This window comes from Pipistrellus hanaki (assembly GCF_964339955.1).
Source record: "Pipistrellus hanaki genome assembly, chromosome: 21".
In the NCBI taxonomy this organism is placed as follows: Eukaryota; Metazoa; Chordata; class Mammalia; order Chiroptera; family Vespertilionidae; genus Pipistrellus; species Pipistrellus hanaki.
Genome location: NC_140523.1, coordinates 7,785,228 through 7,813,016, shown reverse-complemented (window position 1 = coordinate 7,813,016; position 27,789 = coordinate 7,785,228). Strand labels below are relative to the sequence as shown.

Below are 27,789 nucleotides of genomic sequence, written 5' to 3'. Positions count from 1 at the left end.
CGGCCTGCGGACTGAAGGGTCCCGGGTTCGATTCCGGTCAAGGGCGTGTACACTGGTTGCGGGCACATCCCACAGAAACACACAGTAACGGGGTGTGCAGGAGGCAGCTGATGGATGTGTCTCTCTCATCGATGTTTCTAACTCTCTATCCCTCTCCCTTTCTCTCTGTAAAAAAAAAAATCAATACAATATATATTTTTTAAAACATAATAAATTCTTTTTAAAAATATTTATTGATTTTAGAGAGATTTGTTTTTCCACTTATGATTCTTGGTTGATTCTTTTTTTTATTTTTATTTCATTATTTTTTTAAATATATATATATTTTATTGATTTTTCACAGAGAGGAAGGGCGAGGGAAAGAGAGTTAGAAACATCGACCACCTGCCTCCTGCACACCCCCCACTGGGGATGTGCCTGTAACCAATGTACATGCCCTTGACCGGAATTGAACCCGGGACCTTTCAGTCCGCAGGCCGACGCTCTACCGCTGAGCCAAACCGGTTTCGGCTGATTCTTTTTTTAAAAAGTATAGGTATGTATATATATATTTTAAATATATATATATATTTTTATTGATTTCAGAGAGGAAGGAGAAGGGAGAGAGAGATAGAAACATCAATGAGGAGAGAGAATCATGGATCGGCTGCCTCCTGCACGCCCCACACTGGGGATCGAGCCCACAATCCGGGCCTGTGCCCTGACCAGGAATCGAACCGTCACCTCCTGGTTTCTAGGTTCATAGGTCCATGCTCAACCACTGAGCCACACCGGCCGGGCTGTGCTCCAATATCTTGTCTTAAGGCGGCGACGATACCCCCTTTGCTAGCTTGATCCAACGGAAGGCAGCTCGTGCAGGGTGCTTGGTGCTGGGTCCAGCCCCAAATTAAGCCACGGGCGAACGAACGGTCATCGCACGTTATCGGATCCGCTATCTGATCCGGTCGCGGCTAAAAGCAGCCGGTCTTTTGCAATAGGTCAGTGGGTAAGGACGCTCCAGCCCACTGGCAAGCAGCTCGGAGTCCCTGGCAGGCAGAGCCGCCCGGGCGCCCAGCCTGGCCAGGAGACTTCAGAAATGCGGGGTGCAACCGCCCTGTGGTCCCCCGTCTTGCCTCCCAAGAGGGAACATTGGAGCTGGGGGACACGGTGGCACGGGGCCTCCCGGTCACTGAGGGTGGGGCTCAGCAATCCCAGAATGCACCCGCAGGAACACACACAAGCATGCGGGTATAGCTGGGAGGGCGTGGGGGCAGAGCCCACAGTACCATCAGAAATGTCATCGTACAGCCCCTAGCCAGTGTGGCCCAGTGGATAGAGCGTCGGCCTGTGGACTGAAAGGTCCCGTATTCGGTTTTTTTTTGTTTTTTTTCCCCAATATATTTTATTGATTTTTTACAAAGAGGAAGACAGAGGGATAGAAAGTTAGAAACATTGATGAGAGAGAATCATTGATCAGCTGCCTCTTGCACACCTTCCACTGGGGATGTGCCCGCAACCAAGGTACATGCCCTTGACCGGAATCGAACCCAGGACCTTTCAGTCCGCAGGCTGACGCTCTATCCACTGAACCAAACCGGTTTCAACAGGTCCCGTATTAGAGTTCATTCAAGGGCACATGGCTGGGTTTCGGACTCAATCCCCAGTGGGGGGTGTGCAGGAGGCAGCCGATCCGTGATTCTCTCTCATGACTGATGTTTCTCTCTCTCCTCTCTCTCCCTCCTCCTTCCTCTCTGAAATCAATAAAAACATATTACCAAAAAAAAGTCAATGTGAAGATGTAGCAGCTGACGCCCTGGCGGGTTTGGCTGAGTGGACAAAGCATCGGCCTGCAGACTGAAGGGCCCCAGGTTTGATTCTGGTCAAGGGCACATGCCTGGGTTGCACGAGGCAGCTGGTTCCATGATTCTCTCTCATCATTGATGTCTCTGTTTCTCTCTCCGCCTCTCCCTTCCTCTCTGAAATCAATAAAATTCAATTAAAATGATGTCCCAGCCGAGACCGGTTTGGCTCAGTGGATAGAGCGTCGGCCTGCGGACTGAAGGGTCCCGGGTTCGATTCCGGTCAAGGGCATGTACACTGGTTGCGGGCACATCCCTAGTGGGGGGTGTGCAGGAGGCAGCTGGTCGATGTATCTCTCTTATCGATGTTTCTGGATCTCTATCTCTCTCCCTTCCTCTCTGTGAAAAATCAATAAAATATATTTAAAAAAAAAAAAAAAATGATGTCCCAGCACGGCCAGCGTGTCATAGTGGTTGAACATTGACTTATGAACCAGGAGGTCACCGTTCCATTCTTGGTCAAGGGCACATGCCCAGGTTACACACACATACACACACACACACACACACACACACACACACACACTGAGTGGCCAGATGATAATGATCTCTGAACGCATGAGATTCTGGCCACTCCGTGTATATCTAACATACACACACACACACACACATACACACTGAGTGGCCAGATGATAATGATCTCTGAACGCATGAGAATCTGGCCACTCCGTGTATATCTAACATACACACACACACACACACACATACACACTGAGTGGCCAGATGATAATGATCTCTGAACGCATGAGAATCTGGCCACTCCGTGTATATCTAACATACACACACACACACACATACACACTGAGTGGCCAGATGATAATGATCTCTGAACGCATGAGATTCTGGCCACTCCGTGTATATCTAACATACACACACACACACACACATACACACTGAGTGGCCAGATGATAATGATCTCTGAACGCATGAGAATCTGGCCACTCCGTGTATATCTAACATACACACACACACACACATACACACTGAGTGGCCAGATGATAATGATCTCTGAAAGCATGAGAATCTGGCCACTCCGTGTATATCTAACATACACACACACACACACATACACACTGAGTGGCCAGATGATAATGATCTCTGAAAGCATGAGAATCTGGCCACTCCGTGTATATCTAACATATACACACACACACACACACACTGAGTGGCCAGATTCTCATGTGTTCAGAGATCATCCTCCTCTGGCCGCTCCGTGTATGTGGCTCGTGTTTAGCCTTTGAGTCGAACATGCGTGCCCCAGAACCTTGCGCCAGCTACTGAGGAGGGAGAGGTGGACAGAGCCTCCAACCTCATGGACCACAAAGCTGCTCCCCCTGCCTCGGCCCCGGCGGGCGAGGCCACGGGTGAGGCCACAGGTGAGGCCACAGGTGAGGCGTGGCCGCGTCCGCCGGCAGCAGGTCCAGTGGCCTGGATCTGGGCGCTGGGGCTGGCTGGGCGCCAGGCCAGGGAGGCGGGCGCTGACACTGAGACGCATCGGGGCAGCAGGTGACGCCTCTCTGCCCCTCAGGCCGATCCAGACCCGCTGCCCGGGGACATGAGCAGGCGGGCACCTGCAGGACAGCACAGGGGCCGGGGTGGCCCAGGACCGAAGGGCGTGCGGGAGCAATGCCAAACGCAGACAGAGGGTCCCTGGTGTGCAGTGACGAGGCCACCCAGCCGGCGTGGCTCAATGGTTGAGGATCACCCTAGGAACCAGGAGGTCACGGTTCGATTCCCGGTCAGGGCACATGTCCGGGTGGCGGGCACATCCCCAGTGTGGGGGCGTGCAGGAGGCAGCCGATCCATGATCCTCTCTCATCATGGATGTTCCTCTCCCTCTCTCCCTTCCTCTCTGACATCAATAAAAATATATCAAGCCGAAACCAGTGTAGCTCAGTGGATAGAGCATCGGGGCCTGCGGACTGAAGAGTCCCAGGTTGGATTCCGGTCAAGGGCATGTGCCTTGGTGGCAGGCACATCCCCAGTGGTGGGTGTGCAGGAGGCAACTGATAGATGGTTCTCTCTCATTGATGTTTTTGGCTCTCTATCCCTCTCTCTTCCTCTCTGTGGAAAACTAGAATATATTTTTTAAAAATAAAATAAAAAATAAAAATATATCAAGAACAAAAGAGAAAAGGGAGCCCCCGCCCCCCAGAGTGTGTGTGTGTCTCAGGAGCTGAACCCCAACACTCAGGCACACGTGCAGCCAAGAAGCCATGAGCTGTCCCGTGTGCGTGTCTCTCTTTATTTTAATATAAATTTTTTTATTGATCTCAGAGATGAAGAGCATGGGAGAGAGAGAAACTTCCATGAGAGAGAATCCCGGATCGGCTGCCTCCTGCACACCCCCCACACTGGAGATCGAGCCTGCAACCCGGGCCTGTGCCCCGACCGGGAATCGAACCCTGACCTCCTGGTTCCTAGGTGGACGCTCAACCCCTGAGCCACAGCAGCTGGTCGGGCGGACGTCTCCTTTGGAAGACCGGGGTGTGGCGTGACCTGGCAGGTGCAGGCCAGAACCTCAGGGCAGCCAGAGGGTGCCTCCTCCCTGGGGTTACGGGCCCGCCCCGCGGCTCCTCCCCGACGCTCCTGCACCCGCGCCCTGGCTCACCTCTGCCGGCCCCGGGCCCGTCTCCAGCCCTGCCCGCCACATGCCCCCGGCAGGTGTGGGCTCCCTTCGGCTGCGGGCCTCTCCTGCCAACCGGCTCTGGCATCCGACTCGCCTGTGACTCACCCTCCACGCCACCCGCTCCCGCCCACCGCCTCTGAGCTGTGCTTGCCTCCCGCACGGACCAGCTCGGTCTGCAAAGGCGGCGGCTGGGCCGAGGGCCTTGTTGGTCAACAAGACCAGCCTCCGTGGGCCGACGCCCAGGCAGGGTGCCCAGTGCCCTCCCGGGCGCTGTGGGCGGGACGGGGGCCACGCCTGGGCCAGGAGACCTGAGGCTGTAGCTCTGTTTTCCGGCGGCAGGCTGTGCCATGAATGACGATGTCCTACCTGGTCCATCTGTCCCTGTCAACCCTTCACCCATTCATTCGTCAGCTCCCTCGCAAACTGTGGAAACGGAGTGCGACAATAAAAAGACCAGGCCTGGACGGTGTTGCTCAGTGGATAGAGCATCGGCCTGCGGACTGAAAGGTCCCGGGTTCGAGTTCGGTCAAGGGCATGTGCCTTGGTTGCGGGCACATCCCCAGTAGGGGGCATGCAAGAGGCAGCTGATCAATGTTTCTCTCTTATTGATGTTTCTGACTCTCTGTCCCTCTCTCTCCCTCTCTGTAAAAAAATCAATTATTTATATCTATCTATATATATATATATATATATATATATATATATATTTTTTTTTTTTTTTTTTTTTTTTTTTAAAGGACTGCTTCCAGGCCCTCCCGGGACTTTTAGGTTCCCCAGGATGACCTGTCTGCCCCTCTTTACTCTCCCCTCTGCTTGGACGATCCCAGGCCCACACTCCTCCCCCTCCAACCTTTAGACCTTGGCTAAAGGATGAATGGATGGATGGATGGAAGGATGGATGATGAGTGGATGGGTGTGTGGATGGATGGATGGATGGAAGGAAGAATGGATGATGAATGGATGGGTGGAGGGATGGGTGGGTGGATGGATGGATGGATGGTGGATAGGTGGGTGGATGGATGGATGGATGGATAGATGGGTGGGTGGGTGGATGGAAGGATGGATGATGGATGGGTGGGTTGGTGGATGGATGGATGGATGGATTGAGGATGGATGGGTGGGTGGATGGGTTGGTGGATGGATGGATGGGTGGATGGAAGGATGGATGGTGGATGGGTGGATGGATGGATGATGGATGGATGGATGGGTGGGTGGGTTGGTGGATGGATGGATGGATGGGTGGATGGAAGGACGGATGGATGGATGGAGGATGGATGGATGGGTGGGTGGGTTGGTGGATGGATGGGTGGGTGGATGGATGGGTGGGTGGAAGGATCGATGGTGACCTCGTCTAAAGGTCACCTCCTCGGGGCAGGCTCCCCTGACCCCTTGACCAGCGTCAGGCCCCATTAGGATGCGTTCGTAACCTGGCACTGTCCTTCCGAGTGCCTGTAATTACGTGTTCATCAGTGGGGCTGTTTCCTTAATGTGGGTCCTCCCAGGCGCCTCTGGCAGCAGCGTCTCGTTTCTGATTAGTATTTACACACAGCCTCACACATGGCTATGCATTTAATAAGTACAAACCGGATTGGGTAGATGCTGGATGGTTGGTTGGATGCGACCCATGAAAAGACAGAGCTGCGGCTACAAACAAGGGGACCGGCGGCCTCCGATCTGCCCCTGACTGCCCGCCCCCCCAGGAGTGATCACAAGGAGATTGACCTCTCACCTCCCAAGACCATTAGAGAACAGATGGAACCCGTTGCTGAAGCCTTTCAAAGCCCCTGGGCCCTCCTAAGGCTTCCTGACTTAGGCTGGCAGGGGAGAGCAGTTAGGGGTGATCAGGCCGGCAGGAGAGAGCGGTTGGGGGCGATCAGGCCGGCAGGGGAGAGTGGTTAAGGGCGATCAGGCAGGCAGGGGAGAGCTGTTAGGGGTAATCAGGCCAGCAGGGGAGAGCAGTTAGGGGCATCAGGCTGGCAGGGGAGAGCGGTTAGGGGAGATCAGGCCAGCAGGAGGGAGCCATTAGGGGCATCAGGCAGGCAGGGGAGAGCTGTTAGGGGTGATCAGGCCAGCAGGTAGAGGTGTTAGGGTGATCAGGCTGGCAGGAGAGAGCAGTTAGGTGCGATCAGGCCGGCAGGGGAGAGCGGGTAGGGGTGATCAGGCCGGCAGGCAGAGAGGGGTTAGGGTGATCAGGCTGGCAGAAGAGGGCAGTTAGGTGCGATCAGGCCAACAGGGGAGAGTGGGTAGGGGTGATCAGGCCGGCAGGGGAGAGCAGGTAGGGGTGATCAGGCCGGCAGGCAGAGGGGTTAGGGTGATCAGGCAGGCAGGCAGAGAGGCACGGGCAGGAAGGGAAGAGAGGGCAGCACGCGGAATGGTTAGCGTCACACACTGCCTACTCACTGGTGTGTGCTCATCATCAGCTCACCTGCAGCTAATTGGGAGGATGTTTGTTTAAGATTCGTTTTCTTACTCATCTAATCACAGGCAGGAGAGGTTCTGCCAGTTACGCAGCCAATCCCAGAACTCGGTGGTCAGGACATGTGGTGCCAGGAGCGGGAGGGACAGGGGAATGAGGAAACCCAGCTGGATGACCCGGAGCCTCTGAGCCCGGTGTAGGCTTCTGTCCCGCCCCCTTTGACACACCCGTCCGCAGAGCCTGCCTCTGTAAAATCTCTGGGACAGCCGGGCGTGTCCCCATTTTATCTCCCCCAGCAGCTGGGACCCGCCCCAACGCTGAGAGCATGAGGGCGTAAATCTCCTGCCATCCTCGGCCCAGCCTCCGTCATGGTGATGGTGCAGGTGTGCAGCGAGTCAGTGGGTGATGTTTGAACCCTGATGAGGCCTGGAATGCCCTCTAGGTGTTGGGGGGTGGGGGTGGGGGCAGCAAAGAAGCAGAGACTTGGTGTTGATTCGCTTTCCTTGGCCAGCAGGAGAGGGCAGTTAGGGGTGATCAGGCTGGGAGGGGAGCGGTTGGGCGATCAGGCCGGCAGGCAAAGGCGGTTAGGGGTGATCAGGCAGGCAGGCAAGCAGTTAGGAGCCAACAGTCTCGGATTGGAGAGGGTGCAGGCTGGGCTGAGGGACTCCCCCATACATGAACTTTGTGCACCAGGCCTCTAGTCTATATTAATAAATGGGCAATATGCTAATTAGATCAGATAGACTAGACATCCTTCTGGACAAAGCCATGGTGGCGGGGGGCCAAGGCAGAGATGGTTAGGGGCAATCAGGTGGCAGGGAAGAGCGGTCAGGGGCAATGAGGCAGACAGAAGGGTTAGGGGCGATCAGGCAGACAGGTGAGCGGTTAGGAACCAGCGGTCCTGGAATGTGAGAGGGATTTCTGACTGCCTGGGGGATCGGGCCTAAACTGGCAGTTGGACATCCCTCGAGGGGTCCCAGATTGGAGAGGATGCAGTACAGGTTGAGGGACCCCCCCTCTCTCTCATACACGAATTTTGTGCATTGAGCCTCTAGTTGTAAATAAAATGTTAACACTTAGTCTTATGTTACAAGGAATTTAAAAGTGAACTATTTCATCCCTAACTGGTTTGGCTCAGTGGATAGTGTCGGCCTGTGGACTGAAAGGTCACAGGTACGATTCCAGTCAAGGGCATGCACATCCCTTGATGTTGCGGGCACATCCCCAGTAGGGGGTGTGCAGGAGGCAGCTGATGGATGTTTCTCTCTCTTCGATGTTTCGAACTCTCCCTCTCCCTTCCTCTTCATAAAAAAATCAATAAAATATATATTTTTAAAAAGATAACTATTTCAGTTTTTACCTCCTGAACTCAATCTGAGGGTATCAGACCAAACCAGAGGGCAGAAGTCAAGCCAGGCACAAGGGGCCATGATGCAAGCTCGTGACCCCAACAGCCTGTACCTGGAGGTGAGGGTGGGGTGGGGAGGATGACCCCAGCAGGAACCAGGGTGCAGCTGCCCGAGGAGAAACATGATCCCTGGACACTGAAGCTGCCTCTGAGCATCCCGAGTGCAGACAAGCAGGGGATGCTGTAGGCGGACAGGCTGGGCTCCCAGACTCTATCCCCATTTCACAGACCAGTAGGCTGAGGCCCACGAAGGCAGCCAATCAGCAACAATCTCAGTCAGGAACCTCTATGTGCCCCATCCAAGGACTTGAGATCAGGCCTGGCTAGGCTGTCACCTTGGCCTGACATCCCAGGGACAAGACTGTGTACAGCAGCGCCCGCATCACAGACATGGCATTTAGCACGTCAGGATACAATGGCTACGGTGCCAGGCGTGTTTAAACGTCACTTCCACCACGACTAGACGTCAAAAAAAACGCTGTGATGGCAAATGGGATTGAACGTCATTTCCGGTCCCGCCATTTATCAGGGGAGTTAGAAGCCCATACACCGAGGTTGTGGCTTTGATCCCCAGTCAGGGCACATGCAGAAATTCAGAAATAAAATGCTTGAGTATGGGCAGCAACAAATCGATGCTTCTCTCTTTAAAATTATAATAAATACCTAAAATAGCGTCATTTCAGATGCAACCACATGGCTCCTACTAGGTCAACTGGGTTTAAACGTCATTCCCGTCGTCAGGAAGGTCAACAGGATTGTGCGGTCGCACTCAAAATACGTCATTCACGGCGCCGTGAAAAGCAGAGCTTGACTAGAAGTCATACCCGTCGCAGGGAAGGTCAAAATGGCGACATGAACGGGTTAAAACGTCACTTCCGTCGCGGAGGAGGTCCGATGGTGTGAGTCGCTGTTCAGAAAATCGTCATTTCCGGCGTGTCGAAGCCCGGGGGCGACTGGGGTCGCGCTCCAGATGCGTCATTTCCGGCGCAAGGAAGGTCCTGCCGGCTGCAACTTAGATGGGCTACGACACGACGTCATTTTTACCGCCAAGCGACGTCAACATGGCTGCGAGTCTGCGAACCGACGTCCGCCTCAGACTTCACGCTGCCGGTCATCCCCCCTCCCAAAGTGGATTTACACGTGTTTTCCGCCCCGTCTAAACGTCACGCTTGCAGCGGTCTGACGAGACATTAAATGTCATAACGTCATGACGTACGTGCTACGTCATTTCGGCAGCGACCGGATATCTTCCCCGAGGTTTGTTCTCTCCGACGTAAACGTTTCTCCGGAGGCACCGTGAGGTCTGTTTCACGTGATTTCCGGCGCCGGGAGACGTCACGGGCTTCAAAGTCGCTTGGGTCGCGGACGCAGGGGGCTTTGGGGTCGTTCCCGCCGCGGCGTGATGTTGTGTCAGGGCCGCCGCCTCGGGCATTCCTGTCCCGCCAGCGGGGACCGGACTTCACGGCGGCCGGGGAGGCAGCACCGGAGCCCCTGCCCGGAGGGGACGGCGGGGGTGTGTTTGGCCCGTCCCTGAGCCGCTTCCTCCTGCAGGTATGCAATCCCTTTAATTTTTAAAAGTTGTTGTCTTTTAAATATTGTTGTATCGCATATCAGCGAGCCGGGAAACACGCCTTCATGAGTCAGTTAGGCCCTGGCCGGTGTGGTTCAGTGGGTAGAGCGTTGGCCTGGAGACTGAAGGGTCCCGGGTTCGATTTGGGTCAAGGGCATGTACCTTGGTTGCGGGCACATCCCCAGTGAGGGTTGTGCAGGAGGCAGCTGATGGATGTTTTTCTCTCTCGATGTTTCTAACTCTATTTCTCTCCCTTCCGCTCTGTAAAAAATCAATAAAATCCATATTTTAAAGAACAGTTTATTTTTTAAAAAAATGAGCCAATTAGTTAGAAGTCACCTTCCTTGCGCGCAGGTTCAGAGCAGGTTATCTCTGTCCAATTCTAAACCCCCAAAGGAGGAAGCATTCTGTTTTTACATCTTTTCAGGTCCTTGTGTAAGTTATTTTTACAGAGAGAGAAACATCGATCAGCTGCCTCCTGCACACCCCCCACTGGGGATGTGCCCGCAACCAAGGTACATGCCCTTGACCGGAATCGAACCTGGGGCCCTTCAGTCCACAGGTGGACGCTCTACCCACTGAGCCACACCGGTCAGGGCGATCCATCCCTTCATTGTTAATTTTACCTGAGGGCCGTTTTGCCTCTCCAGGGGAGTGGAGTACCTTCTAGTTAAACGGTGGCGGGAGACGGTAGATTCTACTTATGATGGAAAAAAGGAATTTGATCCTTAACCGCGTGCCGTCCAGGAAAGTGCTTTGAGGCGGTTCACGCATTAAATGTGAATGGACAACAGTCACGTTTCTCCGAGAAAATGGGAGTATGTGTTTGTGATATCCAGGTAGGCACGAACTTAAACAGGATACAAAACGCTCTGTCCTAATGGTATTGATTATTGATAAGTTGATTGAAGCCATCTGTTAAAAAAAAAAAAAAAAAAAAAAAAAAGAGTGCAGCCGAAACCGGTTTTGCTCAGTGGATAGAGCATCAGCCTGCTGACTCGGGTCCCAGGTTCGATTCCGGTCAAGGGAATGTACCTTGGTTGCGGGCACATCCCCAGTAGGAGGTGTGCAGGAGGCAGCTAATCGATGTTTCTCTCTCATTGATGTTTCTCACTCTCTATCCTTCTCCCTTTCTCTGTGTAAAAAATCAATAAAATATATTTTTTTTTAAAAAGAGTGCAAGATAAGCCAGGGACTGGGAAATATATTTACAAAACCTATACCCAACCACGAACTCCTAACTGTAGCGCGTAAAGAACCTCTACAATTCAAAAAGGAAAAAATATTACTCGATTTATTATTTTTTTATTTTAAAAATATATTTTATTGATATTTTTGCAGAGAGGAAGGACGAGAGATAGAATCGTTGATGAGATAAAAACATCGATCAGCTGCCTCCTGCATCCCCTGTCCCTTTCCCCACTGGGGATGTGCCTGCAACCAAGGCACGTGCCCTTGATCGGAATCGAACCCGGGACCCTTCAGTCTGCAGGCTGATGTTCTGTGCTCTATCCACTGAGCCAAACTGGTTAGGCCTATCTGACTTTTTAAAGTAGGCAGATGGCCGAAACCAGTTTGGCTCAATGGATAGAGCGTCGGCTTGGGGACTGAAAGGTCCGGGTTCGATTCCGGTCAAGGGCATGCACCTTGGTTGCGGGCATATCCCCAGTAGGGGGTGTGCAAGGGGCAGCTGATTGATGACTCTCTCTCATCGATGTTTCTAACTCTATCTCTCTCCCTTCCTCTCTGTACAAAATCAATAAAATATATTTTAAAAAAACAAAATAAAATAAAGTAGGCAGATGACTTGATAAGGAAGTCTATCAAAAAGTGGGTAAGCGTCCACCTATGAACCAGGCGGTCAGGGTTCCATTCCTGGTCAAGGCACATGCCCCGGTATGGGCTCCATCCCCAGTGTGGGGGCGTGCAGGAGGCACTTGGTCCATGATTCTCATAATTGATGTTTCTCTCTCCCTCTCCCTTCCTCTCTGAAATAAATTTATATATATATATATATATATATATATATATATATATATATATATATATTTATTTATTTTTTAAAGCACATACAATGACCAGTTAACATTATCAACAGAAAAACTCTTATATTTTCTTTCCAAAACCCCAGTTCTTCCCACCTGGACCTTAGTCAGGGCTGAGCCCGTCTCCCCCGGTTACAGAAACGTGGAGAACTTTGGGGAACATCCTGTCCAGTCTCCCCTCACCTTCGTCCTCTCACACGGCATCACGTGTTCCTGGAATGCTCCTCCTGGGGTGCAAGTGTGACTGGGTCAAAGCCTTCGCTTCCACTCACCGTGGATAAGGTCTCCTCCTGTTACATGGCTTTAGACCTTTTATGATCTGGCCTCTGACCACCCCCAGCCTCTCTTCCTCTGGTGGTTGGGTTCTGGTTAAATCAAAACTAGAGGCAATAGGCCTTCCTTCCCTTGGCTTCCAGCACCGGTTTTCCTCCGGGACCCAGGCCTTCGCTCCGGACGCCATCTTCCTCTCCGTTGCAGACTTTGGAGTCTGCTCTCTTCATCTTCACTGCGGCCGGAGTGCCGCTCCTGTAGATCCCTTTGCCCCCTGCTCTCCCTCTCATAGCAGGTGCCCTGCCCCACCCGGCCACTCCGTGCCTGGAGCAACCCGGCTGCCGCCATCTTTGCCTTCTAATTTGCATACCCCCTCCCGATTGGCTGGTGGGCGTAGCAGAGTGATGGTCAATTTACATGCTCCTCTTTTATTAGTGTAGATTAGGGGTGTCGAACTCAATCAGAGAAGGGGCCAAAATCTAAAATCCAGCCTAAATCGCGGGCCGAATGGTTTACTGAACAGTCATAAACTGACAATGTCATAAACTGACAGCGGAGTGCAGTGATGACAGCGCGGTGCGGGCCACATTGCAAGGCCTGGTGGGCTGGATTTGGCCCACAGGCCTTGTGTTTGACACATGTGGTGTAGATAGTGTAGATTGCAGTCTGCCCCCCCCCCCCCCGCCCCCTTCCTTTATCAGCGCTTCCTCCTCAGCCTGACAAACTCCTACACATACTACAGCGTCCTTGTGCCATCAGGGAACGCATCCTGTGTTCCCCTCCTTCCGAGCTCTTGATCCAGGGTTTGCTATTGGCGTGGGGATGGCTGTCTCCTTTGTCTCCTTCGTCAGACTGTGGGCAGGTCAGAGGCTGCATCTTCCCTCCCGAACCCCCAGGGCCCGGGAGGGGGCCGTCCCGCACAGGAATTCCTTCAAACAGGAAGGGTTTTACTGCAGACCAACCCGTGCTGCAGCCGGCCAGGTTGCAGGTGTGGCCGGGGGAGGAGCTGCTGTGGCCACTTCCGGGAGAGGGTGGGTTTTCTCAGGGGCCCTGGTTTTCACAGGCAGGGCCAGACCTTTGCGGGTGGTGCCTGAGTCCTGGGCTCCTGGGCAGAAAGGGGCTCTTGGCCTGTGCTGCAGTTCCACTTGTGAACACGAGGTGGCGCTCTGTGGCGGCCTCCAGAACCCAGAGTATGTGAACTGGTACCGGGTGGTCAGTGATGTACCTTGGTTGCGGGCATATCCCCAGTAGGGGGTGTGCAAGAGGCGGCTAATCAATGACTCTCTCGCATCGATTTTTCTAACTCTATCCCTCTCCCTTCCTCTCTGTACAAAATCAATAAAATATATTAAAAAAAAAAAAAACCCTGGAGAAATGGGAAGTGGGGGCAGGAGATTCTGGGAACCCCCAGGTTCTGTAAGCTGGGGGCGGGGGGGGGGGGGCGGGGGGTGTGGATCGAGGGCGACAGGAGGGGCTTTCCTTCGGAAGGCACCCCTCGGGGGCGGGGACAGCACCAAGTGCCAAATGCTGATTCCCTGGCGCTTCTGTTTCTTTTCTATTTTAAAATGTGGAAATTACTTTCGGAGAAGAGGGGAGAGAGTTGATGGTGGATGTATCTCCCTCATCGATGTTTCTATTTCTTCCTCCCCCTCCCTCTCTGTAAGAAATCGATAAAATATATGTTTAAAAAAAGGACAGGAGGGCTTCGGGGGGCTCCGCGCCGTCTCTGTGGGGCGAGTGGAACGCCCTGGGGGGAGCAGGCACCTGCCGAGGCCGCCCAGCAGCTCGGGGCTGGGGGTGCGCTGGGAGAGGCGGCCGGACTGGGGTCCCGCGGCCGGGCTGCTGGGCCGGGCTCTTGGAAATGGCTAGAAAATACGAGGAAATCTGAAGGGTGTTTGTTAAGGAGCAACTCAGCCGCATTTTTTTTTTTTTAATATATTTTATTGATATTTCACAGAGAGGAAGGGAGAGAGATAGAGAGCTAGAAACGTCGATGAGAGAGAAACATCGACCAGCTGCCTCTTGCACACCCCCTACCGGGGATGTGCCCGCAACCAAGGTCCATGCCCTTGACCGGAATCGAACCCAGGACCCTTCGGTCCGCAGACCGACGCTCTATCCACTGAGCCACACCGGCTTCAGCACTGACAAGATTTTTGAGTTTGGGTTTGTTTATAAACCGAGAGATCTATTTATTGATTTATTATACTATATCTTGATTGATTTCAGAGAGGAAGGGAGAGGGAGATAGAGATAGAAACATCCATGATGAGAGAGAATCATGGATCGGCTGCTTTCTGAATGCTCCTTACTAGGGATCAAGCCCGCACCCCGGGAATGTGCCCTGACGGGGAATCGAACCTGAGACCCTTTGGTCTGCAGGCTGACACTCTATCCACTGAGCCACACCGGCCAGGGATATTTATTGATTTGAGAGAGAGAAAGAGAGAAACATGGGTGTGTGAGAGGACCATTGACAGACTGCCTCCCATACCAGCCCCAGCCGGGAATCGAACCCCCAACCTCAGTCTGTAGGGACAATGCTCTAACCGGCTGAGCTACCTGGCCAGGGCCCTCGGGTTCCTTTAAATCAACTTTCTCCAGGTTCCGTGTCCGAATAGAAAACTCACCCCCCTCAAGCAGACACCTCGGGGAGCCTGTGGGAAACACCCCCATGGTGACAGCCTGGGTCTCCACCCCCCACACGCCCCACCCCCTCCTGGCCACCGGGCGGCTCAGTCTGTCCTGTTTCCTGTCCTCAGACTTCACGGAGCTGACATCGGCCTGTCGGTGTTCTGTTCTGGGGCCCTGAGCATGGGGCAGGTGGGCTTTGTGGTGCCATGTGAGTTGCCAACTCTCCCCCCCCCCCACCCCCTGCAGGGGAGCCAGGGGTCAGGAGTGCGGCCCCCGCGTACAGGTCACCCCCACCCCCAGCAGGAGGCAGGTGCTCCCTGCTCTGCGGGTGCCCTGGGCTCTCAGCTCCCCCAGAGCCCTGCCCTTTGGGGGCCCCCCTCTCCCTCCTCCCCTCGCGCCAGCAGGCACTTCTGCTTCCTCCCTGCCCTTTGCTGGGGCGGCGGGAAGTCCGACCCTCTGCCCACAGCGCAGGAAGGCCCGCGCCCACAGGCCAGCTGATGGAAAGGGAAAAGCGGGGGGTGGGGGGGGACTGCCTGGAAGGAGGCGGGTATGACTGGCAGTACAATCCTAGAGTTCCCAGATGTCACCGCTGCCGGCTCTGCTGGCCTGGAGGGGCCTCCGGGAAAGGCACCACCAGTGCTCCCGCCCAAAATGTGCCTTTTACTCTTTCCATCTTGTTGTTGATCCCCACCTGAGGCTATTTCTCCATTGATTTAAAAATATATATTTTTTTTTTCTATTGCTCTGGCCAGTGTGGCTCAGCGGATAGAGCATCACCTGCGGACTGAAGGGTCCCCGGTTCAAATCCAGTCAAGGGCACATGCCCTGGTTGTGGGCCCCTCGAGTGTGGCTCTTCCACAAAGTTCCACATTCGGGCGCGCATGTACAGTGGGATCGAAACTTCGTGGCCCATGCGCAGAAGTCAATCGTTGTGCTGTTGATGTTGGGCTCTGTTAGCTAACAAGTTTGCCGACCACCGGCCTTGGGGAGCGGAGAAGTTGCCTCCGCGGGGTCTCCCCTCGGTCACGGTCACATACCCAGGACCCTGCTCCGGGAGCTCGGATCCCTCCAGCCAGGCGCCAGGGCCTCCTCTCTCACTCCGCAGCAATAACCCTCGTCCGTCATTGCTCTCTGCTCCCGGGCAGGGCAGCAGGCGGTCTCCTGCCTGATAGAAACATTAACGAGCCCTGGCTGGTGTGGCTCAGTGGGTAGAGCGGCGGCCTGCGGCGGGTTCGATTCCCGGTCAGGGGTATAGTTCTGTTTCCCAGCCCTGCACAGAGTGTGTTTGGAGGCAACTAACAGATGTGTCTGCCTCGCATCCATGTTTCTCTCTCTCTCTCTCCCTCTCTAAAAAAAAAAAGGAAAAATATCCTTGGGTGAGGATTAAAAAAAATAATAACATCGTCCCATAATTTGCTAATCCATTCATCTGCTGATGCACACAGGTTCTTCCCACCTTGTTTGTTGTGCTTTTTAAAAATATATATATACATATTATTCTTTTATATTTTATTGATTTTTCACAGAGAGGAAGAGAGAGGGATAGAGAGTTAGAAACATCGATGAGAGAGAAACATCGGCCATCTGCCTCTTGCACACCCCCCATTGGGAATGTGCCCGCAACCAAGGTACAGGCCCTTGACCGGAATCAAACCTGGGACCCTTGAGTCCACAGACCGACGCTCTATTTATTATTATTATTATTATTTATTATTATTGTTTATTATTATTATTATTATTTATTGTTTATTATTATTTATTATTATTATTGTTGTTGTTTATTATTATTATTATTATTAATTTTTGTTGTTGAGAATATTACCTATGTTCCCTCTTTCCCCCACGAGCCCCTTCCAGCCCAGCCCGGGCCTTCCCCAGGGCTGTTCCTGCCTCGTGCGTAACGGTACTTACTTCTGCGCGTTTAAATGTGTCTGCGTCCCCGTTTCCCGTTACGTTTCCCGTTATTGGGGCGCACACGCTCAGGCGTGGGGTTGCCCGGCCGCGCGGTGGTTTCCGAAGGAACGATTCGGGGACTTGCCGCATTTCCCAGGGGCCGCGCGTGGGCCAGCCCCCCAGTCTCCGCGGGGCCCCCCCATCCCCAGCTGCAGCAGCCACAGGGCCGGATGGGGAAGTGGCGGCTGCTCTGAACTTTTCCTTTCGCCCCCGCCCTGCCCCGCACAGGGCCCGGGAGGAAGGGCCGGGGCTGGAGCAGAAATTCCAGCGCTGATGTCACCCCCGGGCCGGGCCCCCGCACTCAGTTCTGCTCCGCGCCCTGCGCTCAGGCCTCAGATCGTGGCCGTGGCCGTGGAGGGAGGATGGCCCACGGCGAGGGCTTCGGCTACGTGCAGGGCCTGGCCCGGGACTACCTGCTGCACGCGCTGCGGGGCCCGCGACCCGAGGCCCGGCCCGGCCCCGCGGCCCGGGTGCGCCGGCTGCTGCGGGAGACGGCGGGGGCGGTGCAGCGGGACGCCGAGCGGGCGCTGCGGCCCTGCCTGGCCGGCCTGCCCGTGGGCTCCGCGGCGGCCGCCAGGGCCGTGTTCCTGGCCGTGGCGCGCAGCGAGTTCGAGGACGGCGTGGTCAACTGGGGCCGCCTGGTGACCGTGTTCGCCCTGGAGGGCATCCTGGCCAAGGAGCTGCTCCGCCAGCGGGCCGACCGGGAAGACTGGGAAGACCGGGACCTGGACCCGGAGCCGGACCTGGACCTGGACGCGGACACCGCCGAGGAGATCTCGCGCTTCGTGGCCGAGTTCATCACCTCGCAGGCGGGGGACTGGATCAGGCAGAACGGCGGCTGGGTAAGCAGGCTCCTCGCCCTTCACACGGTTTCCTGGCCCATCGGAAGTGTATATACACACACACACACACACACACACACACACACACACACACGCCCTGGCCGGTGTGGCTCAGTGGATAGCGCGCCGGCCTGCGGGACCGAAGGGTCCCTCCCGGGTTCAATCGCAGTCAAGGGCACCTACCTCGGGTGCAGGCTCCTCCCTGACGGGCCCTGGATGGGGCTGGAGCAGGAGACACCCATCCATGTGTTTCTCTCACATCGATGCTCCTCTCTCTCTCTCTCTCTCTGGCTCTGGAACTCTCCCTAAAAAAATCAATGGGGATTGGTAAGGTATATACACATATAATACCTTAGTTTAAAAAAAAAAATGAGGAGAGAAAAAATCAATGGGTAAATATCCTCAAGCGAGGATTAACAAAAAATAAAAATTAAAAATAATAATAAAGGCCACAATCCTTGGAAAAGAAGAAAGAAAGTGCCGAAACCGGTTTGGTTCAGTGGATAGAGCGCCGGACTGCGGACTGAAAGGTCCCGGGTTCGATTCCGGTCAAGGGCATGGACCTTGGTTGTGGGCACATCCCCCAGTAGGGTGTGTGCAAGAGGCAGCTGATCGATGATTCTCTCATCGATGTTTCTAACTCTCTATCTCTCTTTCTTCCTCTCTGTACAAAATCAATAAAATATATTTTTTAAAAAAAGAAAAAAGAAAGAAAGTGTGTATACACGCACCGGGCGCCGCAGTAGGTGCCCGCCCTCTGAGTGCCCTTCGCAGCGGCAGCTCCGTCGGTGTGTGTTCCCTTTCGGAGGTCATTCATAATGAAATTAATAATGAAGGGAAGGGTGTCTACATTTCTCGGGGGGTGGCACCCCGTATGTAGGGATTGTGGTTGCACATCCGCTCTGCCCGTCGGCAGTGGCGGGCAGCCAGCCCGGGCTCCGCGGTGGCTGCGGTTGTCATGGCAACGCACGCTTTTCGCCCAAGCGTGCGTCTGAGACGCTGTTACGTCTTCTCGCGTGTCCTCGCGAGATCTCCAAGGGCCGGTGTCTGCAAATGGGTGGCTCCCAAGGTCATTTCCGCCCGGTCTGCTAAGCATTGCCAAGTTCGGGCTGGGGACCCGGATCACGGAAGAGGAACAAGCCGCAGGGACGTCCTTCCGGGATTCCCAAACGCCCGCGCGGGGGCGGGACTCCGCTAGGGATCCTGTGCCCGGCCTGTCCCGCCATGTCTGCTTTTCCTCCATATCCCACGCCCCGTGCTTCGCTTTTTAAAAACACTGTGTTGCATCTCGCCCGGCTAGCTCAGTCGGTAGAGCATGAGACTCTTTAAAACACTGTGTTGCCCTGAGCGGTGTGGCTCAGTGGATAGAGCATCAGCCTGTGGACTGAGAGGTCCTGGGTTCGATTCCGGTCAAAGGCTTGTACCTTGGTTGCGGGCACATCCCCAGTGGGAGGCGTGCAGGAGGCAGCTGATCGATGATTCTAACTACCCCTTTCCCTTCCTCTCTGTACAAAATCAATAAAATATATTTTATAAAAAAAACAAAACACACAAAACAACAAAAAAAACACTGTGACCCCAGGCGGCCTCTCCCCAGAGGTACCCCTGCTACCAGCTATTTTAACGCAAAACATAGCTGTGACTACGGCCATAGGAAGTACCCATCGTGCATCTTTATTTTATTTATTTTAAAATATATTTTATTGATTTTTTTTACAGAGAGGGATAGAGAGCTAGAAACATCGATGAGAGAGAATCATCGACCAGCTGCCTCCTGCACGCCTCCTACTGGGGATGTGCCCGCAACCAAGGTACATGCCCTTGACTGGAATCGAACCCGGGACCTTTCAGTCCGCAGGCCGACGCTCCATCCACTGAGCCACACCGTTTAGGCCCATCGTGCATCTTTGTAAAATATGGATGAATAGCACACGGTGCGCATTCTGCTTTTTCTTTACTGGAGGTATTTAAAATAGTATTTTTATGTTTTTATTTTAAAATGTATATATATATATTTTATACCTGCCTTTTTTCAAAACTTGATTTATTCTTTCCTTAAATATGTATTTTTATTGATCTCAGAGAGGAAGGGAGAGGGACAGAAACACCAATGATGAGAGAGAATCATGGATCGGCTGCCTCCTGCACACCTCCCTCTGGGGATGGAGCCCACTACCCGGGTGTGTGCCCTTGTTCGGAATCAAACCGGGGGCCCTGCAGTCCACAGGCCGACACTCGCTAACCACTGAGCCACACTGGCCAGGGCTAAAACAGCCTTTTTAAAAGCGCGCTACCTCCGTGCCGTGTGCAGATGCTCCTCCTGTCGGCTCACTGGCTTTCAGAGCCCTGGGTGACTTCAGTCATCATGAACTTTTTTTAAATAATATATTTTATTGAATTTTTACAGAGAGGAATGGAGAGATATCTAGAAACATCGATGAGAGAAAATCATCGATCAGCTGCCTCCTGCACACCTCCCACTGGGGATGTGCCCACAACCCAGGTCCATGCCCTTGACCAGAAATCGAACCCGGGACCCCTCAGTCCGCAGGCGGACGCTCTATCCACTGAGCCACACCGGGTTTCGGCTCATGAACGTTTTGAAACTTGGTGTGACCTTTGCATGTTGGAGGCTTAACCACCCCCACCTCCCCGCAGCCCTCCCCCTTCAACTGACCTTTCCTTCCTGGGATTCCTCTGACTCAGCAGGCTGGGGCTGGGGCTGGGGCTGGGGCGGCGTGGGAGATCCTGTCAGTTTCGTCCTGGGTGTGGGCAGCAGAGGAAGGAGGGGGAAGAGGGGGGAAGCTTCAGCTATGGGTGTAGTTTTAGTTTCAAGCGAAGGCAGACATTGGGCTGGGGGCTCAGAGGCCCCCCCTGGTGAGCCTGGTCTGGGACTGAGTCCCCAGTGTGTGGAGTATTTGCAGCAGAGACAAGGGATGAATATTATTTGAAAAACGAGGGGCCAGCTAAAACCGGTTTGGCTCAGTGGATAGAGTGTCGGCCTGCAGACTGAAGGGTCCCGGGTTCGATTCCGGTCAAGGGCATGTACCTTGGTTGCGGGCACATGCCCAGTAGGGGGTGTGCTAGAGGCAGCTGATGGATGATTCTCTCTCATTGATGTTTCTAACTCTCTATCCCTCTCTCTTCCTCTCTGTAAAAAAAAAAAAATCAATAAAATACATTTTTTTTTAATTAAAAAAAACAAAACACAAAAAACTAGAGGGCTGTGTGCACCCATGGGGCCCCTCAGCCTGGCCTGCATCCTCTCTCCGTCTGGGACCCCTCGGGGGATGTCTGGTGCCCGTTGGTCCGCTGAGCGGCACTCCCGCTGTGGGGGTGCAGTGACCACCAGGGGCCAGCTCCCGCGTTGAGCGTCTGCCCCCTGGTGGTCAGTGTGCATTATAGCAACCGGTCAAACGGTCAACCGGTCTACTGATCACTTAGGGTTTTATATATAAGATGTAACCCAGTGGATAGAGCGTAGGTCTGCAGACCAAAAGGTCCCAGGTTTGATTCCGGTCAAGGGCATGTACCTTGGTTGCGGGCACATCCCCAGTAGGAGCCAGCTGATCAATGTTTCTCTCTCATCCATGTAGCTAGCTCTCTGTCCTTCTCTCCCTTCCTCTCTGTAAAAAATCAATAGAATATATATATATATATGTATATATATATATATATGTATGTATGTATGTATATATAAAAGATGTAGCCTCGTAGCAATGAATGCTGGGAGCTCCTGGGACTCCCGATCTGTGGGGGGTGGGGAGCTATCTGGGGAATTTCTAGAAGTGAACTCACCTTCCCGGGAGGCACAGGGGGCAGGGGGAGCCTCCACACACGTAAGGACACACGTGTGCCCGCACACGCACGCTCGGCCGTCATGCAGCCCTTGGGTTGCTTCCAGCTCCCCATGTGACACCTGCAGGACGTGGGTCTGAGCCGGGGTGCACACACCTGGCAGGAGGGCATTTCAAGGTCACCCCGGCCTGCCTTCCTGGGCTCCCCTGAGTCCCCGCTCTGCGCACGGGAGGCCCGGCCCCTCGGAGTCAGGACGCTAGCAGGCGAAAGGGCAAAGGGCACCTTCTCACGGCGCCCGGGACAGACGCACTGGAATGAATGAACTTGACCTTGAGTGACTCACTTCCGGGGACAGCACAGCCCGTGCCTGCGTGTCGAGGCCCCTCCTGGGAAGCGGGCGGACCCGGTTCCTTTCCGGGGGGACCTGACAGGTTGTGTAACTTCTCAGCCGCGGGGCCTCCCTGCAGCTCGAGGTGACCCGCTGGAGGCACCCCGTTAACTGCTGTAGGGGGAGCACCCCGAACCAGTTCCACAGAGTCCTCAGCCCTCGCTGTTACTGTTATTCACGGTAGGATCGCCGAAACCGGTGTGGCTCAGTGGATAGAGCTTCGGCCTGCGGACTGGAAGGTCTCGGGTTCGATTCCGGTCAAGGGCATGGACCTTGGTTGCGGGCACATCCCCAGTAGGGGGTGTGCAGGAGGCAGCTGGTCAATGACTCTCTCTCATCGATGTTTCTAACTCTCTATCCCTCTCGGTGAAAAATCAATAAAATATTTTTAAAAATAAAAAAATAAACTTAAAAAAAATGGTAGTATCGCCTTATCCGTGGTGGGCAAACTGCGGCTCATGAGCCACATGCGGCTCTTTGGCCCCTTGCGTGTGGCTCTTCCACAAAAGACCACGGCCTGCGCGAGTCTGTGTTGAAGAAGTGGCGTTAGAAGAAGTTTAAGTTTAAAAAATGTGGCTCTCCAGCCGAAACTGGTTTGGCTCAGTGGATAGAGCGTCGGCCCGCGGACTGAAAGGTCCCAGGTTCGATTCCAGTCAAGGGCATGGACCTTGGTTGTGGGCACATCCCCAGTAGGGGATGTGCAAGAGGCAGCTGATCGATGATTCTCTGTCATCGATGTTTCTAACTCTCTATCCCTCTCTCTTCCTTTCTGTAAAAAATCAATAAAATATATATATTTTTAAAATGTGGCTCTCCAAAGAAATTTCAATCGTTGTGCTGTTGGTATTTGGCTCTGGGGACGAATGAGTTTGCCGACCACTGCTAAGTTCCCTGAACAAATAGACGGATCCCCGATAATTCTATGACCAATTACAGATGGCAGTTAGGTGCCATCTAAAACAGATGCCCTAAGAGAGGGAGGGAGGGAGAGAAGACCAGTGTATCAGTAATGGGATTTATGAGCTCCTGCTTTATTCTCTTTCTCATTTTTTAAATGGGTTGCGGGCTCCATAACTAGTAGGGGCTGTGCAGGAGGCAGCCAATCAGTGATTCTCTCTCATCATTGATGTTTCTCTCTCTCTCTCTCTCTCTCTCTCTCTCTCTCTCTCTCTCCCTTCCTCTCTGAAATCAATAAAAAAAATCTATACTAATAAAAGGGTAATATGCTAATTAAACCAGATTGACCGACTTCCTTCGGGACAAAGCCATGGTGGTGGGGGCCAAGGTATGGGCAGTTGGGGGCGAGATCAGGCCTGCAGGGGAGGGCAGACGGCAGGCAGAGGGGTTAGGGGCGATCAGGCAGGCAGGTAGCTCTCACACTATATCTATACTAATAAAAGGGTAATATGCTAATTAAATCAGGTTGACCGACTTCTGTCCCTCCCTCCCTCCTTCCCCCTCTTAGGGCATCTGTTTTAGATGACAGCTAACTGCCATCTGTAATTGGTCATATAATTATCGGGGACGTAAGATAGGGGTGATCAGACCAGGAGGGGGGCAAGGTAGGGGCGATCAGGCTGGGAGAGGGGCAAGGTAGGGGCGATCAGGCCGGCAGGCAGAAGGGTTAGGGGTGATCAGGCAGGCAGGTAGGTGGTTAGGAACTAATTGTCCCTGATCGCGAGAGGGATATCCAACTGCCGGCTTAGGCCTGGTCCCTGTGGAGACAGACGGTGCAGGCCGGACTGAAGAACGCCCTCTGTGTATGGATTGCGTGCACTAGGCCCCTAGTTTAAAATAAAACATGGTTACCGAGAAATCAGAATCAGAACCACAGACGCTGCTCCCTGAAGATGCTGCCGAGGTGAGAGCCCAGAGAGACGAGCCCTCTGCCTCACCGCGGTGACACATCCCCTGCTTCTCCCCCCCCTGCCCCGGCACTCGGTGCCCCCTGATCATGTTCTAAAACAGTGCCCTCTCTCCTCTCCCAGGAACACGGCTTCGTGCAGAAGTTCGAGCCCCGGCCGGGCTGGCCGGCCCTCCTGGGGGCGGCGGCCACGGTCCTGCTGTGCGTGCTAAGGCAGCTGCCCTGACCGCGGGGACCGGCGTTGGGAAACGGGGACTCCTGCGAGAGGCATGGCCGACGCTCACGTCTCCTCCTCCTTCTGAGCAAACAGCCCTCGTGGTGCAACCGCAGGGCACGGACTCTCTGCCCCCTTTCCATAGGTGACCAGATTTTCACGTTGGTAACGCGGGACACCATGGACTGGGGTGGGGGTGGGCGTTCTTGATTCAAAATGTGGTCTGTATGGAGCAACAAACATTTTCATAGAACACAAAAATAGTATGGTAATATATTTTTTTAATATTTCAACGTAAGTACAATTTACAAATATAATAAATAAAAATGATGTATAGTATTATTTTATTCTTTGGCGTATTTCTCATTTGAGTGAATTTTTTTTTTTTTTAGTAGATTGCTGTCGTTATTTAAAAGATCACAAAATTGCCGAAACAGGTTTGGCGCAGTGGATAGAGCGTCAGCCTGCGGACTGGAAGGTCCCAGGTTCGATTCCGGTCAAGGGCATGTACCTTGCTTGCGGGCAGATCCCCAGTAGGAGGTGTGCAGGAGGCAGCTGATTAATGTTTCTCTGTCATCGATGTTACTAACTCTCTATCCCTCTCCCTTCCTCTCTGTAAAAAAATCAACAAAATATTTTTTTAAAAAGGTCATGAAACGTTTCACAAGAATTTGTTAAATTATATTTCACACATAAAATGACTTTCAACGTCTCAACACTGAATTGTGATTTTCCTGACGCCCACACTTCATTTACCGTAGAAAAAACGCGTTCAGTCACAGCATTAGTTCTCGGTAAGGACAGTACGTATTCCACAATTCTAACCGCTGATCGACCATGCGAACTTTGATAAGTAGTTCTCAACAATTATTTGTTATGATTAAAGTTTAACATGATAAAATGAACAAAAATAATAAAAATCTCCTATCCTGGCTAAATAGCCACAGGGTCGCCAAAAACCATCTATTCCCTTCCCGCTCTCCCGCCGTTCCCTGGCTTGTCATGCATTCTTTCCAAACATCGGGACTTTTTTTTTCTTCTTTTTAATATATTTTATTGATTTTTTTTTTTTTTACAGAGAGGAAGGGAGAGGGACAGAGCTAGAAACATCGATGAGAGAGAGACATCGACCAGCTGCCTCCTGCACACCCCCCACTGGGGATGTGCCCGCAACCAAGGTACATGCCCTTGACCGGAATCGAACCTGGGACCCTTCAGTCTGCAGGCCGATGCTCTATCCACTGAGCCAATCTGGTTAGGACTGTTGCTCTGACTTTTAAAAATATAATTTTTGTTGATTTTACAGAGGAAGGGAGAGGGAGAGAGACACATCCATGATGAGGTAGAATCACAGATTGGCTGCTTCCTGCACGCCCCCCACTGGGGTTAGAGCCCCCAACCTGGGCGTGTGCCCTGACCGGGAATCGAACCCTGACCTCCTGGGCCTAGGTCAAAGCTCAAGCATGGAGCCACGCCAGCAGGGCGAGGTCAGCAAATATACCTTCCCCCTCCTCCTCCTCCCACCTCAGGGTCTCCACCCCTTGGGGTTTGCTTTGCCTCTGCTTGGACGTTGTAGGCGGATCCCCATTTTCCTCTGGAGGAAACAGGCTTACACGCAGAAAGTCTGGGGTCCAAGGTCATGGGGTTGGTGGGCGGGTCACTGGACGCCCAGGCCCACGCTGGTCCTCAGGGCCAGAGCGGCCTCTCATGGCCCCGCTTCCGCCCGGTCAGATGGACCGCCGGGCCCTCGGTCCCCCCCCACCCCTGACAGGAATCGAACATGGGACCTTTCACTCCGCAGGCTAACACTCTATCCACTGAGCCACACCGGATTCTTGATGCCTGCGATCCCGCTGCTTTGTGTTAAGAGCGGTGCCTGAACCGGGACCGTCATCCGTTTGAAAACAGGCGCTGACAAATTATGCATTTCTGAAGATTCTTTTAAATTTCAAAAATGAAATATATGTTAATAAATGCTGGCTTTATCACCATTCAAAGCGTGTATACACTTTTTTTTTTGGGGGGGGGGACACCCTGTCTATACTAATAAAAGAGTAATATGCTAATGAGACTGGACATCTTTTGGACAAAGCCACGGTCATGGGGGCCGAGGCAGAGACGGTTAGGCCGGCAGGGGAGGGCAGTTGGGGGCGATCAGGCCGGGGCAGGAGAGAGCAGTTAGGGAGGATCAGGCTGACAGGAGAGCAGTTAGGGGCGATCAGGCCTGGCAGGGGAGAGCAGTTAGGGGTGATCAGGCAGACAGGGGAGGGCACTTAGGGGCGATCAGGCCGGGGCAGGGGAGAGCAGTTAGGGGTGATCAGGCAGACAGGGGAGAGCAGTTAGGGGCGATCAGGCCGGCAGGGGAGAGCAGTTAGGGGCAATCAGGCCGGCAGGAGAGAGCAGTTAGGGGCGATCAGGCCGGCAGGGGAGAGCAGTTAGGGGCAATCAGGCCGGCAGGAGAGAGCAGTTAGGGGCGATCAGGCCGGCAGGGGAGAGCAGTTAGGGGTGATCAGGCAGACAGGGGAGGGCAGTTAGGGGCGATCAGGCCGGGGCAGGAGAGAGCAGTTAGGGGCGATCAGGCCGGCAGGGGAGAGCAGTTAGGGGCGATCAGGCCGGCAGGGGAGAGCAGTTAGGGGCAATCAGGCCGGCAGGAGAGAGCAGTTAGGGGCGATCAGGCCGGCAGGGGAGAGCAGTTAGGGGTGATCAGGCAGACAGGGGAGGGCAGTTAGGGGCGATCAGGCCGGGGCAGGAGAGAGCAGTTAGGGGCGATCAGGCCGGCAGGGGAGAGCAGTTAGGGGCGATCAGGCCGGCAGGAGAGAGCAGTTAGGAGGATAAGGCTGGCAGCTGAGGTGATTATCGGCAATCAGGAAGGCAGGGGTTCCAGATTGGAGAGGGTGCAGGCTGAGCTGAGGGATGCTTCCCCCACCCCGTCGTCCATTAATTTCGTGCCTGGGGCCTCCAGTATTTGCACAAAGTTATTTTTGTCTTCAGCCTTATGGCATTTCGTCAAAATACTCAGCCCAAAGTTACTCAAGCCCTCCGCCCACTTGGTTGTGGTTATGTTAATCATTTGCAATGCAGTTCAGTGTGTCCCTGCTTGGGTTGCACCCTGGCTCCCTCCCCTTCCCTTCCCCCACCCCCACGCACACCCCGGTTGTATGCAGGGCTGTCTGTGAAAGGTGACCGTGGTCCTAGCAGGGCGATGCAGAAACCAGGAGCAGGAGAGAAATGTCCCTTTCTCCTCCTCGCTGCTACTCCCTGCCCGTTCCCCATTCCACCCTCTCACACCCGTTCCCCCCCCCGGGCGCCCACACTCAGTCAGGTGCTGGCTTATACACGTAGCGCATCTTCCCCGCAAATGAGTGGAAACATTTGTGTTTTCTTACATGCCTTTTTATTTTATGGAGATACCATATGCATGGAATTCACCCTTTTATCTTTTTAAAAAATACATATTTCTTTTTTTAAATATATTTTATTGATTTTTTTTACAGAGAGGAAGGGAGAGGGAGAGTTAGAAACATCGATGAGAGAGAGTCATCGATCAGCTGCCTCTTGCACGCCCCCTACTAGGGATGTGCCCACAACCAAGGTACATGACCTTGACCGAAATCAAACCCAGGACTTTCCAGTCACAGGCCGACGCTCTATCCACTGAGCCAAACCGGTTTCGGCTCTTTTTTCTTTAAAAAAAATTAAATAAATAAATAAATTATATATAATATATATATTTATATATATTTTTTTTTAATTGATTTTTCAGAGAGAGGAAGGGAGGATAGAGAGCTAGAAACATGGATGAGAGAGAAACATCAACCAGCTGCCTCCTGCACACCCCCCACCGGGCCAATGCACATGCCCTTGGCCGGAATCGAACCCGGGACCCTTCAGTCCACAGACCGACGCTCTATCCACTGAGC

At 53.4% G+C, this 27,789-nt stretch overlaps 2 protein-coding genes across 3 annotated transcripts in view; both read left to right on the top strand.

The window, feature by feature from the left end:
• The first annotated feature begins 9,598 nt into the window (after positions 1-9,598).
• LOC311614452 (5-formyltetrahydrofolate cyclo-ligase-like) overlaps positions 9,599-27,789 on the top strand; it is a 41,874-nt gene continuing 23,683 nt past the window's right edge. The window contains exon 1 of the mRNA XM_084869312.1: positions 9,599-9,842. The gene's annotated coding sequence lies outside the window, so the exon portion shown is untranslated. The remainder of the gene's footprint in view (positions 9,843-27,789) is intronic.
• On the top strand, positions 16,576-25,834 carry BCL2A1 (BCL2 related protein A1). 2 transcript variants are annotated; one of them, XR_014793644.1, is made up of 3 exons: positions 16,576-17,605; positions 23,780-25,356; positions 25,671-25,831. XR_014793644.1 is itself a non-coding variant. In XM_084869316.1 (2 exons), the coding sequence occupies exons 1-2, from the start codon at positions 17,126-17,128 to the stop codon at positions 23,879-23,881; spliced, it is 582 nt and encodes a 193-aa protein (XP_084725442.1). In that variant the 5' UTR covers positions 16,576-17,125; the 3' UTR covers positions 23,882-25,834. The 2 variants fall into 2 exon arrangements, 1 of the variants encoding a protein (XP_084725442.1); XM_084869316.1 differs by having other exon boundaries at positions 23,780-25,834.